The sequence below is a fragment of the Chiloscyllium plagiosum genome, unplaced genomic scaffold (assembly GCF_037043375.1).
Source record: "Chiloscyllium plagiosum isolate Xiang-an unplaced genomic scaffold, Cpla_swu_hap1 HiC_scaffold_12, whole genome shotgun sequence".
Classification (NCBI taxonomy): domain Eukaryota; kingdom Metazoa; phylum Chordata; class Chondrichthyes; order Orectolobiformes; family Hemiscylliidae; genus Chiloscyllium; species Chiloscyllium plagiosum.
Window position 1 is genome coordinate 41,836,090 of NW_028270150.1, and position 18,213 is coordinate 41,854,302.

The 18,213-nt window shown below is 39.5% G+C and overlaps 1 protein-coding gene across 1 annotated transcript in view; it reads right to left on the bottom strand.

Moving 5' to 3' along the window:
- LOC122555511 (ATPase MORC2-like) overlaps positions 1-16,611 on the bottom strand; it is a 69,266-nt gene extending 52,655 nt beyond the window's left edge. The window contains exons 1-4 of the mRNA XM_087993196.1: positions 16,478-16,611; positions 16,336-16,389; positions 13,390-13,424; positions 5,231-5,299 (exon numbers count right to left, since the gene is read on the bottom strand). Coding sequence (XP_087849322.1) covers positions 5,231-5,299; positions 13,390-13,424; positions 16,336-16,389; positions 16,478-16,542 — 223 coding nt within the window. The 5' untranslated portion in view covers positions 16,543-16,611. The remainder of the gene's footprint in view (positions 1-5,230; positions 5,300-13,389; positions 13,425-16,335; positions 16,390-16,477) is intronic.
- Positions 16,612-18,213: the final 1,602 nt, after the last annotated feature.

Sequence of the window (18,213 nt, forward strand, 5' to 3'; positions counted from 1 at the left end):
TTGAATCATCTCCTTGGTCAGATATTAGGACCAGGAAGAGCGATGGGATTCAGATGCTCATTTATACTCACCGTTAACAGTTAATAAAAACAAAATGTAAATCTTACAGCTTAGTGGAATTTTTCTCAAGGGGTTGATCTGACCAGTTATAAGGGAAGGGGGAAATCTGGACCTAATGTATAGAAATAAATCCAGTGTCAATGGGAAAACATTTTGCACACAGTAACCATAACACAGTTAGATTTAGGATGGTTATGGAGAAATTTCACAAAGCTATGATTTGGTCTAAGTGCATTGGGAGCAGCTACTTGCAGGTAGAAGTGTCAGAGCATTGGAGGCTCTCAAGAAGGAAATAGCAAGAGGCCAGGGCAAATATGTTCCTATAGAGGTACAGGTGGAGACTGGAGAAGCCTGGATGTCTAGGAACATAAAGGGCAAGACTAAGAAAAAAAACTTACTGCACACAAAAGCTCTATGATTTATGACTATATGAAAAAGCATAGTATGATTAAAGGCAGTCAGCGTGGCTTTGTGAGGGGCAGGTCATGCCTCACAAATCTTATTGAGTTCTTTGAAGAGGTGTCAAGACAGGTCGATGACGGTCGAGCAGTGGATGTGGTGCATATGGATTTCAGCAAGGCATTTGATAGGGTTGCCCATGGTAGGCTCATTCCATAAAGTCAGGAAATATGGGATACAGGGAGATTTGGCTATCTGGATTCAGAATTAGCTGGCTGACAGAAGGCAGAAAGTGGTTGTAGGTGAAAAGTATTCTGCCTGGAAGACAGTGTTGAGTGGGGTCCCGCAGGGCTCTGTTCTTGGGCATCTGCTGTTTGTAGTTTTTATAAATGACTTGGATGAGGAGGTTGAGGGGTGGGTTAGTAAATTTGCAGATGACACAAGGTTGGAGGTGTCATCGATAGTATAGAGGGCTACTGCAGGCTGCAGCGCGACATAGACAGGATGCAGAACTGGGCTGGGAAATGGCAGATGGAGTTCAACCTGGATAAATGCAAAGTGATGCATTTTGGAAGGTCGAACTCAAATGCTGAATATAGGATTAAAGACAGAATTCTTGGCAGTGTGGAGGAACAGAGGGATCTGGGTGTGCAAGTACATAGATCCCTTAAAGTTGCCACACAAGTGGATAGGGCTGTTAAGAAAGCATATGGTGTTTTGGCTTTCATTAACAGGGGGATCAAGTCTAAGAGCCACGAGGTTTTGCTGCAGCTCTACAAGTCCCTGGTGAGACCACACTTGGAATATTGTGTCCAATTCTGGTCGCCTTACTATAGGAAAGATACAGAGGCTTTGGAGAGGGTGCAAAGAAGGTTTACCAGGATGTTGCCTGGACTGGAGGGCTTGCCTTATGAAGAAAGGTTGAATAAGCTCAGACTGTTCTCTCTGGAGAGAAGGAGGAAGAGAGGAGACCTGATCGAGGTGTACAAAATAATGAGAGGAATGGATAGAGTCAATAGCCAGAGACTTTTCACCAAGGCAAGATTGACTGGTACGCGAAGTCATAGTTTGAAGATATTAGGAGGAAGGTATGAAGGAGGCATCAGAGGTAGGTTCTTTACGCAGAGAGTTGTGAATGCATGGAATGCGTTGCCAGCTGAGGTGGTGGAATTGGGGACATTTAAGCAACTGCTGGACATGCACGTGGATAGCAGAGAGTTGAGGGGTGCGTAGGTTAAGTTACTATATTTTACATTAGGATTAAGTCTCGGCACAACATTGTGAGCTTAAGGGCCTGTTCTGTGTTGTACTTTTCTATGTTCTATGATACAGTCATTAAAAAGGAGTACAAAAGTGCTGGGAGAACTTAAAGGAAATTAGGAAAGCAAAGAGTGCAGAAGAAATCATTGCAAGATCAATAAAGGATAATCCAAAGGGTTCATTAAAAAAAAGTCATAAAAGAGCAAGAGAAAACTGATGAAAGAGTAGACCTCATAATGGTAATCAGTGCATGGACCCAGAAGATGTGGTTGTGGTCCTCAAAATGGAAAAGGTTGACACAGGTATAGACACCAACAGTTTTAGCAGCCTTAAGAGTGGATAATTCCATGGGTCTTTTTTAAATGTAGTTTAGGCTGTTGGAAGAGGTCATAATAGGATCATAGCAAGCATTTTGAAATCCTCAGACCGTAATCAAGGTGCCAGAGGACTGGAGGATTGCTAATATTGTCCCACTATTAAAAAAAAAAGGAAAGTATAGATAATGAAGTTACAGGCCAGTCTAACCCCAGAAGTGTGGAAGTTATTATAAAGAATTCTCAGCAACGGAATTTGGAGAAAGTCAGGTTAATCAAATACGGTTAGCATGGACCTGTTAATGGAAGATTGTGTGACAAATTTGATTGAATTTTGAGGTAACCAGGAACATTGACAAAGGTAATGTGGTCTACATGGACTTTGGCAGACATATGGAGAAACCAAAAATTCACAGGATTCAAGATGAACTGGTATTGGATACAAAATTGGCTGAGAGGTATGAAGCAGAGGATGATGGTAGAAGAATATTTCCAAGGGGTTACTTGCAGGGCTCAGTGCTGGGAACCTTGCTGTTTTTGGTGTACATTGATTATTTAGAATTAAATGCAGGGAAATTGATGAAAAGTTTGCGGATGACCCCACTAATGAAGGAGATATCAACGGATGCTCAGATGGGCAGAACCGTGATAAATGAAATGGAATTCAAGCCAGAAAAGTAATGCACTTGTGGATGGATAATGAGGGAAAGGTTTATGCTATAAATGGCAGGACACCGGAAAGTACTGAAGATCAGAGGGGCCTTGGTGTACATATTGACATATCCCTGAAGGTACAAAGGCAGGTAGATAAAGTTCAGCTGGTATAGAGGATACTCGCCTTTATTAGCAGAAGCATAGAATACAAGAGCAAGGAGGTTACACTGAGAATATATGAAACACTGATTAGGCCACAACTAGAATTGTGCGCGCTGTTCTGGTTATCATATTGTCGAAGAAATAAGGTTGCACCAGAGAGAGAGGGCAAAAGAGATTTAACAGTATGCTGCCTAGACTAGAAGCCAAAGCTATAAGCAAAGATGAGATAGGCTGGGGCTGTTTTTCTTGGAGCAGCAAAGGTTGATACGAGATATGAGAGAAGTGAATACGATTATGAAGGACATAAATATGGTGGCTTGGAGGTCTGTTTTTCCAAATGTATAGGGGTCAATTACAAGACAGTATAGATTGAAGGCAAGAGACATAAGGCTAAGAGGAGAGCTTTAAAAATGCTCGTTATTCAGTGGATGGTGGGAGCCCAGAACCTAGTGTCTGAAAAGATGGTTAAGTCAGAAACTCAGGTAACATTTAAGCAATATTCAGATATTCATTTGCATGCCATAGCCTCCAGGGTTACGGGCCAAAAGCTGTAAAGTGGGATTAGTGTAGTCAGATCTGCCAAGAAAATAATGGGAAAAATCGCTTTGTGCTGTAAGCATCTGTGAGTTCATGAGGAAGGAAGTACTGCGCAAAAAACAAACAACTCACTGACTTGACTCAATAATTCTCACTGCGTGCACATTTTACATATTAACCCAGAGGAGTTAGGCCAGAACTTTTTGTTAAATAAAAGCAAAAAGCAAAGCAAAGTCTGCCAACATCTGTGGAGACAAACAGATTTCAGAGCCTAATTCCATAGTATAGAGCCCTTTTGGACTCATAATATGAACTCTTATACTCTGTCCACAGTTAATGTCAGACATGCAGAATTTCTCTAGACATTTAAGTTCACTAATCCAGAACAAACATATTAAAAATATTTGAATGCTTCTTTCAAAGGAATATGTACAGGAATAACTAATTTTATTATGATAACATTCAGTTAGAATTTCAAACTGAGCTGTTGCTTTGATACATGCATCTTTATTTAATTAGTTGATTTTCTTTCAAACTCACATTTTGTAGCATTTCAGTTACCAGTACCGTCTCCTTTCTGTCTTTGCTCTTATTCAGAAAATTTATTGCAGCTTCTCCAGTTTAATTTCTCTATTTTTTTCTCAAACCATGCTTTCTTTAGTTTATGGGATCCTCAAGTTCTAAGATCCATTTTCAACTCAGGGGACAACACTATAACAACTTATACTTAAATTGTGGGGAGTACTAAGTATACATGAAGACAAATCAAGGCCTAGATTTGTCTGAAATTTACAGAATCTTTGTGTTGCATATGGTCTATAAAAATGTAAATAATTAATATAATCAGGTGCATTCTTGATAGATAGTGAAGGTTATCTTAGATTATAAAGGGATCTTGATCAATGGGGCCAATGGGCCAAGGAGTGGCAGAAGAAGTTTAATTTTGATAAATGCGAGGTGTTGTATTTTGGTAAAATGAGCAAGGGCACTTAATGATGGGGCCCTGGTTAGTGTTATCAAACTGAGAGACCTAGCAGCTCAGGTACAAAGTTCCTTGAAAGTGGCGTTGCAGCATGACAATGTAGCAAAAGAAAGCATTTGGCATGTTTGCCTTCATTGTGCAGACCATTGAGTCGGAGTTGGATGTCATGTTGCAGTTGAGAGGCCACTTTTGGAGTACCGTGTACAGTTCTGGTCACCCTGCTACAGGAAGGATATTATTAAATTGGAAAGTAAACAGAAAAGATTTACAAGGATGTTACCGGGACTGGAGAGTTTGAATTATAAGGAGAAGCTAGATAGGCTAGGTCTTTTTTCCCGGGAGATTAGGAGATTGAGGTGTGACTTAATAGAGGTTATAAGGTTATGAGGGCCAGAGATAAGGTGTATAGCCAAGGTCTTTTCCACAGTGTAGGCGAGTTCAAAACTGGAGGGCATAATTTTAAGGTGAGAGGAGAAAGATTTAAAAGGGGACAAGACGGGCAACATTTTCACACAGAGGGTGGTTCGCATGTGGCATGAACTGCCAGAGGAAGTGGTAGATGCAGGTACAGTTACAACATTGAAAATACATTTGGACAGGAAAGGTTTACAGGGATATGGGCCAAATGAAGGCAAATGGGGACAAGTTTTGTTTTGGAAACTTGATCAGCATGGACGAGTTGGAGCAAAGGGTCTGTTTCCATGTTGGATGACTTTGAGGCTCTTTGGTTGCCATAACTTTGGCAGAAAACTAAACTGATATGGTGATCCAGAATTTCACTTCCAAGGCAACAGCAAACAATCAGGAAAGCCCTATGGCAAATTTCCAGAGTTACAGGAAACAGAATTTTTAATGTACTTACTTGGATTCATACCAATACCATTATCCAGAAAACACATCATAAACCCTCCTCTTATTTCATCACTGGTTTCTGAAACAGAAATATTTAAAGCTATCAATTAATACCAATTCTGCTTAAAATTTGGGTTCCATGGTTTACTAGGATGAAAATAAATTGAAAATAAAATTTAATAGAAAATAAACTTACAGTCTCAACATTTGAATATAGAAATAACAGCAAAAATGATTTGTTGACAGCATGATGTCTCGAAAAGATTATGGTCTCTCCTGAATAAACTCTGTCCAGAAGATAGGGACTCCCATGAGTCAGTGAGGATGTTTAGTCTCTTTCACGATGCTTTCAGGACATCCTGAAATTGTTTCTATTATTCTTCTGGGAGTCTCCTGCCATAATCAAGGTCAGAGTAGACAGTTGCTTTAGGCAGCTGGTGTCAGGCATATAACTAGGCAATATGTCCTGTCCAGTGGAACTGGTTAAGTGGTTAGCAACTTGATTTGGGCATGCTAACTTGAGACAAGATACTGCTATTGGACTTCCTGGCTTCCACAGAAATTGAAGTGTCTTCTGAAGGCATCACTAATGGTACTTACGCCATTATTTCATCTTGATCATCATTCAAGATCACTGATTACCTCATCAACAGTCATACTTTTATCATATAGCATGTACCATACTGCCCATTAGCAAAGGCAAAGACATCTACTAACTGTAAAAAACAATAGAAACCCTCAAAAATTAATAAAATGCCATTATGGACTTAAGAATCTAATTTATAAAAGGTTTGTGTAAGGCAATCATTTTCCCTTTAGATAAAAGCAAATTCTAAATTATAAGTTTCCTTCTTAATGCAATCTCAAGAATTTGATAATACTACTGTTGTATAGTCATTCCCAGCTATGAGCACACCATAAATCATAACCAAGCAAAAATAGTAAAGGTCCATCCCTCCATATTTTGAATTTGTGAGCCCTTAAATAAAAGGCTGACTAGGGTCACAATTATTAGGTTTCAGATTGTTGAAGTGTCTGTGCAAACTTATGCAGGCAAGTTTCATTTGTCCCCTCAAACCGATGGGTCAGTTAATAAACTTTTTCTTCCCCTTTTGCTAATGAAAGCAAGAAATAATTATGGAGGCATATCAGAACACCTCCAATCTCCCCACTGTAACAGTTGCTTAATATCAAAAAGGTAAATAAAACTATTCAATCAAACATGATGTGACTGCGATGAGGATTAAAAATATGCCTATATTCCATTTTTAATGACAAATTTTATTATTTTTATTTGTTCCTGGGATATGGGAGTCACTGGACAGGTCAGCCTTTACTGTCCATTCCTAATTGCCCTTGAACTGAGTGAACTGCTTGGCTAGAAGGCAATTAAGAGTGAACTGCATTGCTGTGGGTTTGGTAGCACAGAGACCAAATCAGGTAAGGATGGCACATTTCCTTCCCTAAGGATATTAGTGAATCAAAGTCAAAAAGTGTAGTGCAGGAAAAGCACAGCCGGTCAGGCAGCATCTGATGATCAGGAGTTGACATTTCGAGCATGAGCTCTTCATCAGGAATGAGGCTCATGCTCAAAACGTTGACTCTCCTGCTCCTTAGATGCTGTTTGATCTGCTGTGCTATTCCAGCACCACACTTTTTGACTCTGATCTCCAGCATCAGCAGTCCTCACTTTCTCTTATAGTAGTGAAACAATTGAGTTTTTGTAACAATGACAAAAGTTCACCTAATTGTGACTGTATAAATTACAGATTTTTAAGTGCATTTTAATTCCACCATGCCCACGACATTAGCCTTGGGTTCTTGATTTCTAGTCAAGATACATTATTACTATGCCAGTATCACCCCTCCTCCACTGATATTGTAGCATGGCTCCTTTTTAACACAGAAATGTTAGTGCAGCTTGTTTTGTTTACTTCTACTTACTTTCTGCCATACTTTTTTGGTGAATTTGGAACAGGTGGAGATGCATATTTTCATGATCAGAGACACAAATGCTCAAGTTTTGGTAAGGAAAATGAAATCCCTGAATTTGTTTAAAATGATTACCGTGGTGGTTCTTTGTCGGTTATGTTGTCAATAACACTTAATTATTAGTCAAAGGCAGCTCATTCAAGATAGTTTTATTAACAAAACACTAATGTGTAGCTGACTGTTGATACAATTGAGAGGGTAAAACTACGTTAGGATACCATTTACAATAAAAAAAATAAATTTATATAATAAATGAACTGGACCTCATTCAACAGCTTTGGGGTTAGAGGTTGGCTAGTGTGGTAGAGAGAGATGTACAAACTGAGACTTAAAACAAGCCTGAAATGGTACAGAGACAAATTTGAATCCTCTCCAAAATGTGCTTCTGATTGATTGGCCGAGAGATTGTACCATGTGTCCAATGTCTCTCGTACGAGCTTGTCCCGGCTTGTCATGATATTAAGACATGAAAAATACCAAACTTCATGAAAACTATAAATTTTAATTTTTAAAATGATTTGCTAGACTAAAATGATTGCAATAGATCACATGATTCACAAGTTGGCTACAGTTCTAGAATCTTTCAGTGAATGAAATTAAACCATTTGTGGAATTTCATGCATATAATTGCATGGGAACTGTAAACACAAACAGTGAGGACATATACTTTCTATGTCAAACCCAGAACTGAGAACAAACAGTGCTGAAACATGTTATAATTGCAAAAGGAGCTAATAGGGCCATCTAAGATGAACAATGGATCCTTGACCAGAGAGATTAATTGTCAAGTTGTAACAAACTCCTTAAATGGGCCAGCCACGTGACCAAAATCCCTCTGGTCTTTGAGCAGATTTTAATTGTACATTTCTGAACGAGTTTTGTTTTTAACATAACATAGTACAGAAATGACAGATGAAATAAACAAATATTTTGCTTCACTCTCTTCACTTCAGAAGAAGATACAAAAAAAGTGCCAGTCACAGGGTTAGAGATGTACAAAACCTTCAATCCAACTTGTCCATGCTGACCAGATACCCTAAATTAATATAATCCCATTTGCCAGCATTCGGCCTATATCCGTCTAAATCCTTCCTATTCACATAACCATCCAGATGGCTTTTAAATGTTGTAAATGTACCAGCCTCCATCACTTCCTCTGGCAGCTCATTCCATACACACACCACCTTCTGTGCGAAAAAGTTCCCCTTATGTCTCTTTTAAACCTTTCCCCTTTCATCTTAAACCTATGTCCTACTGTTTTTGACTCCCCTACCCTGGGAAAAAGACTTTGGTTATTCATTCTATAAACTGCTAAGATCACCCCTCAACTTCCAATGCTCCAGGGAATAGCTGAAGATCACGAGATAGGTTAAGAGTAGCAAAGTCAGTGAAATTACAATCACAAGGAAAGTTGTACAAAGTAAAGCGATAAAATTGCAGACAGGCAGGTTTCTGGGCTCAGCTAAATTTCATCCCAAGATTTTAAAAGAGGTAAATAAAAGGAGGTAGTTGATGTACTGGCGACTATTTTCCAAAATTTCAGGAAAGGTTCCATTTAGCAAATATAGTCTCTTTATTCTAGAGAGGAGGGAGGACAAGTACAGGAAACTATGTCATTTAGCTTGATGTCTGAAATAGATACATAGAAAATATAAGCGGAAGTAGCCCATTTAGCCCATCAAGCCTGCTCCACCATTCAACACGATCATGGCTGATCATTCAACTCAATACCCTGTTCCTGGTTTCTCCCCATAACCTTTCTTTAAGGCGTTCAATGCTTTGGCATCAAATGCTTTTTGAGGCAGAAAATTCCATAGGCTCATCACTTCCTGAGGAGACTTTTCTTTTCACTCATCAAGAAAGACTCAGAAGGTGGTGGACATTGAACATGTCTAAAAGTATTTAGATATATTCATAAGTCAGAGAAATCAGCATTATCAGGGTAGGTAGCAATGGAATCTGAAACACAATAATGTCAGCAATGATTTCAAGTTGCAGAGCAGGCTTGAGAGTTGAATGGTCTTCTTTTGCTCTTATTTTGCTAATGTGTAACATCAGAACAGAAGCGTTAAGCTAGTCTGAGACAGTCTGCTTGGTACTTAGCTTAAAGATTATTTTATCAAAAGCAGACAAGGTTTGCATATATCAAATTTATCTTGCTGCACTATTATCTACTAGGGAAAGAAATCAGCCATTCTGACCTGGTCTGACCTACATGTGATTTGAGACCTACAATGTGGTTGACTCTTAACTGCCCAATGAATAATTAGGATTACAATAAACACTGGCTGCACATAAATGATTTTAAACAAAGTTCATTTTAACTTCAAAAACAGGATGTTTTGGAAGTAAACACACCTTACTCAAAATTAAACCACTACTTACTGCAAGAGGCCAAATCTTTCATTTTTTTAGAGCTATAAACTAAAACAGTAGTTTGGCTGCTATAACTGGATATCAAGAAAGTCTTTTGCAGCTTGAAAATCAAGTGTTGCATGTTGTTGATCTGGATAGTACAATATTGCTTTTTGGAAGAAGTAAGAAGAAGAATAAGACTGAAAGGCATCAACAATCTTTTGAGTTAAGGAAATTCTGCTTGACAATAGAATGGAGATTTGTCATACTCTGCAGCTCAAAGTGCCAAAAGCAGCAGACAGTGGAAAACTTCGAAAGTCTGCAGGGAGAAAGCATTCATATATGCATGCACTTGTGTGTGGGATAAAGATAGAAAAAAACTCAAGAAAATTTGAAATAATATTTATCTAAAAAAACTTAGGTTTACTCATCAACCATCAAATCAAAGGATTGTGGACCTTATAGACAACAGTGCATAGTTGCAAAAAAAATCAGAAGTGTTCAGAAAACTGACGTTCCCCCTTATGGTCTTGATTTTTGACCTTTGGAATTTTGTTTACCTTATCTATATTCTTCCCATCCTTAGTACATGTTAAAAACTGCTTACCTTTTGTCTGTCTCAAACATGAATGAGCATGTATGCATTTAGTGTTTTGAAGGGGCTTCTTCAAATTTCATAAATTAGAAGTCCAGTATTTTTACTACTCAAAGTGGAATAAAAAGTACATTTCCTGTTATTGAAAGAAATTTTGTGTGAATGCCTTTATCCTGAATGGCAAGTCTCTTGGACATTTTGGTCATCTCATTGGGATATTATGCATTCGTTCATGCTAGTTAGTGAAACAGTGAGGCATGATGCATCACCTGATTCTACAGAGACAGGCAGCACACAAAGTTCATGCTGCCTCCATTTACCTGACTGCAGGATACAGCTAACAGTGTTCTGGGACAGTGATGTTCAGCATAAGGGCTTAATAGTATTCAAGACTAGATACTTTTGAATAAACTTGGTAGAAATGTTATTACACACTTCTGGAGCAGGTGGGACTTGAACTTGGGCCTTTAGACTCAGAGGTCAAGACACTAAGCACTGTACCACAAGAGCTCTTCAGTATTCAAGGCTTTCTTGTACGCCAGGTATCCTCAAAAAAAAAGACACACTAACAAAGGAAATTGCTGTTAATAGCAAGCATTGTAATTGGAAACAAAGGAAATGATGGACCCAGACAGCAGGGTTTCCAGGATCACAAATATGGTGCTGAAAAATTAATAGGAAGAGAAATGCTATGTTTCCATGAAGGACAAGGCCAGGAAGCCATTAATATATACCATCCAAAAGGCATGAGAGTAGGACAGGAAGGTTCAATGCAAGGAGTATAGCAAAAACGATAGGGCAGTGTTGCCGGAAGAAGTTTAATGGGTTCACAAAGGTGATCAAAGTTGTTTGTGAATACATTATCAAATGACTTCTCTCATCCAGCATACCACCAACTTCTCAACAATCAAGCACCACACTCCAGTCATTAGCCAGTATTTAAGGCCTTACATCCAGGTAAACCACTCACTCCTTCATACGATGGTAGCCTCCCATCCATCTCTCCTACCTGATGCTCAGGTATGAGAGGCATCATCCAAACACACACAAAATACTTACTAACATTTTCCCATTCGTTTCGGGAAACAAGGGAAAAAGACAGAAGCAAAGACTGACACACCTACTGTGAAGAATATGCTTTGGATTATGGGTCTCATTGCAACAGAGACATGAGAATCTAACATCGCTCAGGCAGTTCAGGATGATCGTACTTTCTCACTTATGTCACTTCAACTCCCATGAAATACTCATGCTATCACCTGGCTTGAAATCCAAGCTGCACATGATGTTGACCCCAAATTGTTTGCTTCAGACCCACTCTCTGGCTCATCCCAACATTCCTATCCTAATTGTGTTTTAACATTCCAAAGGCACATTGCCTGCCCAGTCAAAGCAACATCATAGCAATCACATAGAAACACCATCACTGGATCTGAAACTTGCAACCACCAAAGCAGGTACTGGCACTTTGTGAATTTTGGACAGTAGATAATTGTTAGGATCAGCAAGTGGTGAGGCACCAGGCTGTAGCAAGGACTGCGTTGAAGGATTACTCATTTTCCAAATGACTACATGAATGGACTGGCCTAATTCTCAGGCTATTACCAGCACTGAACTTGTTGAATGTCAGAATGGCTTGAGGGACCAAATAGCCTAATTCAGTTTCTAATCTGCATGTAAGTTTGTTTTAATGGATGCATCAATTCACCAAAAGATTTCCAAAGATTAGTAACAGTACTTTCAAACTATGCCGGAACAGAAATAAACCAGAAACATCTCATGTGGACATTGGATGCTTGCTTCTATATAGTCTATTTGAGGTGGCAAAGTGGTGGGCGGCTGCAGAGATCTTACCTTCTCAGGCAGCTTAGCACTTCAGCAGCTGAGAGTCATTAACACCTGTATTCACCAGACCTTGGTATTCAAGTTCTATGACATGCATCAACTCAGCCCGTGCAGCTGATGTTGAGCTGACTCTTGATGTTTCTAGCAGTGTAGTGATACTAACTGCACAAGTATGCTTTGTAGCATGGTACACTGCATGGACCACAGCAAGAATGATCAAATGCACGACCTGCACAATTTACAGATTTCAGCAATGTATGTAGTGCAAGCACCAGTGTCACAGACAAAGTCATACAGCATAGAAACAGACCATAGAAACAGGTCCAACCAGTCCACGCCTAACATGATCCCAAACCGAACTATTTCCAGCTACCTGCTCCTGGCCCATATCCCTTTAAATTTTTCCTACTCATGTATCTATCCAAATGTCTTTTAAACCTTGTAACTGTACCCGCATCCACCACTTCCTCGCAAAGTTCATTCCACAAGCAAACCGCCCTCTCTATGTAAAACATTTGCCTCATGACTTTTTTCAATTCTCTCACCTTAAAAATGTATCCCCTAGACTTGAAATTCTCCATCCTAGGGAAAAGAAAACCACCATTAACTCTATCTATACCTCTCATTATTTTATAAACTTCTATCAGGTCGCCTCTCAACCTCCTATGCTCCAGCCTATCTTTATGACTTAGACCTTCTATACTGGCAACATCCTGCTATTTCTCATCTGAACCCTCCTCAGCTTGATAAAATCCTTCCTATAATTGGGTGACCAGGATTGGTCACAATATTCCAGAAGAGCCCTTACCAATGTCCTGTATAACCTCACTTCCCAATTTCTATACTTAAAGGACCGAACAATGAAGGCAAGATTGCCAAACTCCTTTTTAACCAAACTGAGTTCAACAGGATGATTCAAGAAAAAGACCACAATGTAACAAGAGCCTGTATAAAACTGTGTCACGGTGCCTCACAGCACCAGGGACCTGGGTTCAACTCCCACTTAGGCAACTGTCTGTGTGAAGCTGGCACATTCTCCTTGTGTCTACATGAGTTTCCTCCCACAGTCCAAAGAGTTGCAGGTTAGATGGATTGGCCATGGGAAATGCAGGGTTGGGTCTGGGTGGGATGCTCTTTGGGTGGATTTGATGGGCTGAACAGCCTCCATCCACACTGTAAGGATTCTTGTAGGAGAAATTGAAATTATTCAAATACAAGTCCAGAAAGAGATGAATCATTTAAATCTATTTAAGTAAAAACAGAAAATGAATTAATAAAATGTCATATCAAAACTAGCCAGTCCAAGAGAAAGACATTAATTTTGGCAATGAATTATTAGGATACATTTCACTACCCAATTCACATTTGGTACTATAGCTCACCTGTATAAATGTTCAAGAGTGTTGCTTCAGCATCTCTGCAAGTACATAATAATATTAATATATGTTTCCTTATTTTCTTTCAAAAACAGTCTTATGATTTGCAAGTTCAGTTTAATTAATAAAGCATTATAGAAATGATTAAAATAATATTACAACCTAGAAAAGAAGCAATTATAAGAAATCACACCTTTTAGATCACAAAGTTCTCAGTTAGTGGACATAGGATGAGGCCACTGGGAAAGACACACAAAAGTTACAACTTGGAAAAGCATATTAAATTAGGGCAGAGTCAGCACACTTTCATCAAGGGGAAGTCATGTTGACAAATCTGTTAGAATTCTTTGAGGTGGTAACCAGCAATTTAGACAAAATCTATTTTGATTTCCAAACGGCCTATGATAAGGTGCCACACAGGAAACTACGAAATAAGAGGCCATGTTAACAATGTCCACTCACTTAATGACACAGGCACCACAGGGATCAGTTCTGGGTCCTCTTGTTTGTCATTTATATAAATGACTTGGATGAAAATATAGAAGGCATAGGTAGAGAACTGACTGGAAGGAAGAATGCGCTGGCATTGGAGGAGGTGCAAAAGAGATTGAGAAAAATGATCCCAGGGGTGAAGGGTTTGTCATGCAAGGAGCAGTTGAGGACTCTAAGTCAGTACGCAATGGAGTTTAGAATGGTATGGCGGGATCTAAATGAAACTCACAGAATACTGAAAAGCTTGGACAGAGTGGAAAGGGAGAAGACATTTCCACTACGAAGACAGACTAGGACTGGAGGGCACAGCCTCAGGGTAAAGGAACAATCTTTTAGAACTGAGATGAGGAAGAATTTTTTTCAGCCAAAGGATGTTAAATCTGTGGAACTCATTGCCACAGAAGGCTGTGGAGGCCAAGTCATTGAGTGTATTTGAGAGAGAGATAAATTTGTTCTTGATTAGTGAGGGGATCAAGGATTATAGGGAGAAAGGAGAGTGGGGTTGAGAAACATATCATAATGTGTTGCTGGAAAAGTGCAGCTGGTCAGGCAGCATCCAGGGAACAGGAGAATTGACGTTTCGGGCATAAGCCCTTCTTCAGGCTTATGCCCGAAACGTCGATTCTCCTGTTCCCTGGATGCTGCCTGACCTGCTGCGCTTTTCCAGCAACACATTTTCAGCTCTGATCTCCAGCATCTGCAGACCTCACTTTCTCCTGAGAAACATATCAGCCATGATCAAATGGCAGAGAGAACCCAAAGGGCTTAATGGCCTTATTCCACAGCTCAATCTTATGGTCTTATAACAGGGCTCTTTAAATCTTGTTATCATCCCGGCTGATGTTATTACAGGGCAAATCACAAGTCAGATTAAAATCTAGTTTAACTGATCATAGCTTTTAATTTTAATAAGTTAGTTTATCATGGGCAGATGTACTCATTGCTGCAGATTTTGCTTTAAGAATAAACAGTGGCTCAGTGATTAGCACTGCTGCCTCACAATGCCAGGGATCGGGGTTCGATTCTAGCCTTGGGCGACTGTCTGTGTGGAGTTTGCGCAATAGCCCCATGGCTGTGTGGGTTTCTGCTGGGTGCTCCTGTTTCCTCCCACAATCCAAAGACATGCAGGCTACATGGATTAGCCATAGTAAATACAGGGTTAGGGTAGGGGCCTGAGTTTGGGTGGGATGCTCTCCAGAGGGTTGGTGCAGACTCAATGGATTGAAAGGCCTCTTTCCACACCATAGAGATTCTATGAATAGAACAGAAGTTTATAACAAAGAAATTAAATAGAATAAACTGCTTTACTTATAACACAAATTTAAAGATTAATAAAAGTTTAATGCCATTAATTCCAAACTGTTTTACAAGTTTAAAAAAAAATCCTTAGAACAGCATCCAACAGCAAACCTTGTACAGTACCCACACTAGAATTCCTTTTGCTAACACTAACAATAGGTTTAAGGTGACTGTGACTAACTCCTAGACTGGAACATCTGGGGGTATGTGCATTGATCATTGAAGGTAGGGGAACAAATGGAACAAAAACAGTTACAAACACTACAAAACCTTGGGCTTTATTAATAGGAATAAATTGCAAGAGCAAGGAGGCTATGTGACACTTGTATAAGATACTTGTTAGACTTTATCTAGTGTATTGAGTGCAGTCCTAAGCACCACACTATAGGAAGGATGTGAACGCATTGGAGAGAGTGCCGAAGCAGTTATGAGAATGTTTTCAGGGATGAAAAAATTCAGTTATGAGGAAAGATTGGAGAGATGGAGACTTTTTTCCTTGGACGTTAAGAGAAAACATGGCAAGGTTTTCAAAATAATGAGAGAGTTGATCAGAAGCAACTCAAAAAGGATCAAGAATGAGACACCATAGATTTAAAGAGGAACTGTGATGCAAGAGAAAGCTTTTCTCTTCGAGTTGTTCAGTTTTGGAATCACTGAATACTCTGCTTGGAGGTATGGTGGAGGCAAGTTCAACCAAGGCATTCAGGAAGACATTGAATGGTTATCTGAATGGAAACAATGTAAAAGGATATGGGGAATAGGCAAGAGAATGGCATTAAGTCATAATGCCTGTTTCAAGAGTGATGGGTGAAGTGGCGTAATTCTGTGGTATAAAACTTCTGTGACTCAATCTCTCCAAACCTTCTTTTTTGTTCTTTTCCTCATTGTCCCACCTTCATTTGTTCAAAACCCATTACATTTCTGACATTTCCCATTTCTGACAAAATATCACAGACCTAACACTTTCTCTTTATGCTGCCAGACTTGCTGAGTACTCCTGACATTGTTCTTATTTCATAATATTGGTGATTTTTTTTAATTGATTTCAATAAAAATGAGCCATGGCTTTACTCAGTTAATAAAACATGTCAGCTAGATATTTTAAATTTAAAGCACAGTATTCAATTGTTTTCTTTCTTGGTTCTTATCAAGATGATTTACCTTGCATTATCCACCAATTCTGCCAATGCTCCAAAGACGAATTCATGCGTAGTTCTAGAAATGTGGAAAAAATGCACCTGGGCTTTTCTTTTTATTGTCAAAATTTTAAATAAATATAAAAAGTTTACTAAATCATATTTACGAGTTTGCATGAAGATAGTCACAGGTAAGCTGTGCTCTGGATAATTCATGGTACTTGTCTGTCATTTTTATCTTTACTTTCTCTTTTTACCATAACTTTCCAAGTTCTGCCAAGAGCTGAAGTAGCACTTTAAGATCCTCCAGTTTTATTCTGAAAAATATCAGAAACTCAAGATGATTTTTTTTCTTAAAAAGTTCAAAGTAAGCTTGTACAATTTTCTAATTTAAAATCAAAAGGACAGATGTGAAAAGTGGGTCATCTAATTTAGTATCACACCAAGATGCTTCACAACAGGGGACAAGAGGAGCACCACTGAATTGGTAATCTGGAGACACATGCTCTCAGTCTGGGACAAAAAACATAAGTTGCTGGAAAAGCTCAATAAGTCTGGCAGCATCTCTGAAGAGAAAACAGTTAATTTTTAACTGTTACCCTTCCTCAGAACTGATGGTAGCTAGGAAAATGTCAGCTTATTTGCAGAAGATAGAGTTGCGGAGGGGGGGGGGAGAAGGGGGAGATAGACAGTCTGTCTAACTGTTTTTCTCGCTCTTTGGGCTGTATTCCCATCTATCATTTACTTCTTACCCCCCCCCCCCCACCCCCCCCCCACCCTATCTTCTGCAATATAAGCCAACAATTTTCTAGCTACCATCAGTTCTGAGGAAAGGTCACCTTACTGAAACACCAGTTCTGATTTCTCTGCACAGGGGCTGCCAGACCTGCAAAGCTTCTCTAGCAACTTGTTTTTCTTTCTGATTTACAGCATCAGCAGTTCTTTTCGTTTTTATTTTCTAAGGGTCTGGGAAGTGCTTAGCACTGGATTACTCCCAGTGTTACGAGCTAGTGAGGGCAGGAATAGGAGGATAGAGCAGATGAATGCATGGCTGAAGAGCTGGTGTATGGGAGAAGGATTCACATTTTTGGATCATTGGAATCTCTTTTGGGGTAGAAGTGACCTGTACAAGAAGGACGGATTGCACCTAAATTGGAAGGGGACTAATATACTGGCAGGGAAATTTGTTAGAACTGCTTGGGAGGATTTAAACTAGTAAGGTGGGGGGGTCGGGGGGGGGGGGGGGGGGGGGGGGGGGTTGGTGGGACCCAGGGAGATAGTGAGGAAAGAAATCAACCTGAGATGGGTACAGCTGAGAACAGAAGTGAGTCAAACAGTCAGGGCAGGCAGGAACAAGGTAGGACTAATAAATTAAACTGCATTTATTTCAATGCAAGGGCCCAATCAGGGGAAGGCAGATGAACTCAGGGCATGGTTAGGAACATGGGACTGGGATATCATAGCAATTACGGAAACATGGCTCAGGGATGGACAGGACTGGCAGCTTAATGTTCCAGGATACAAATGCTACAGGAAAGATAGAAAGGGAGGCAAGAGAGGAGGGGGAGTGGCATTTTTGATAAGGGATAGCATTACAGCTGTGCTGAGGGAGGATATTGCCGGAAATACATCCAGGGAATTATTTGGGTTGAACTGAGAAAATAAGAAAGGGATGATCACCTTATTGGGATTGTATTATAGACCCCCCAATAGTCAGAGGGAAATTGAGAAACAAATTTGTAAGGAGATTTCAGCTATCTGTAAGAATAATAGGGTAGTTATGGTAGGGGATTTTAACTTTCCAAACATCGACTGGGACTGCCATAGTGTTAAAGGTTTAGATGGAAAGGAATTTCTAAAGTGTGTACAAGACAATTTTCTGATTCAGTATGTGGATGTACCT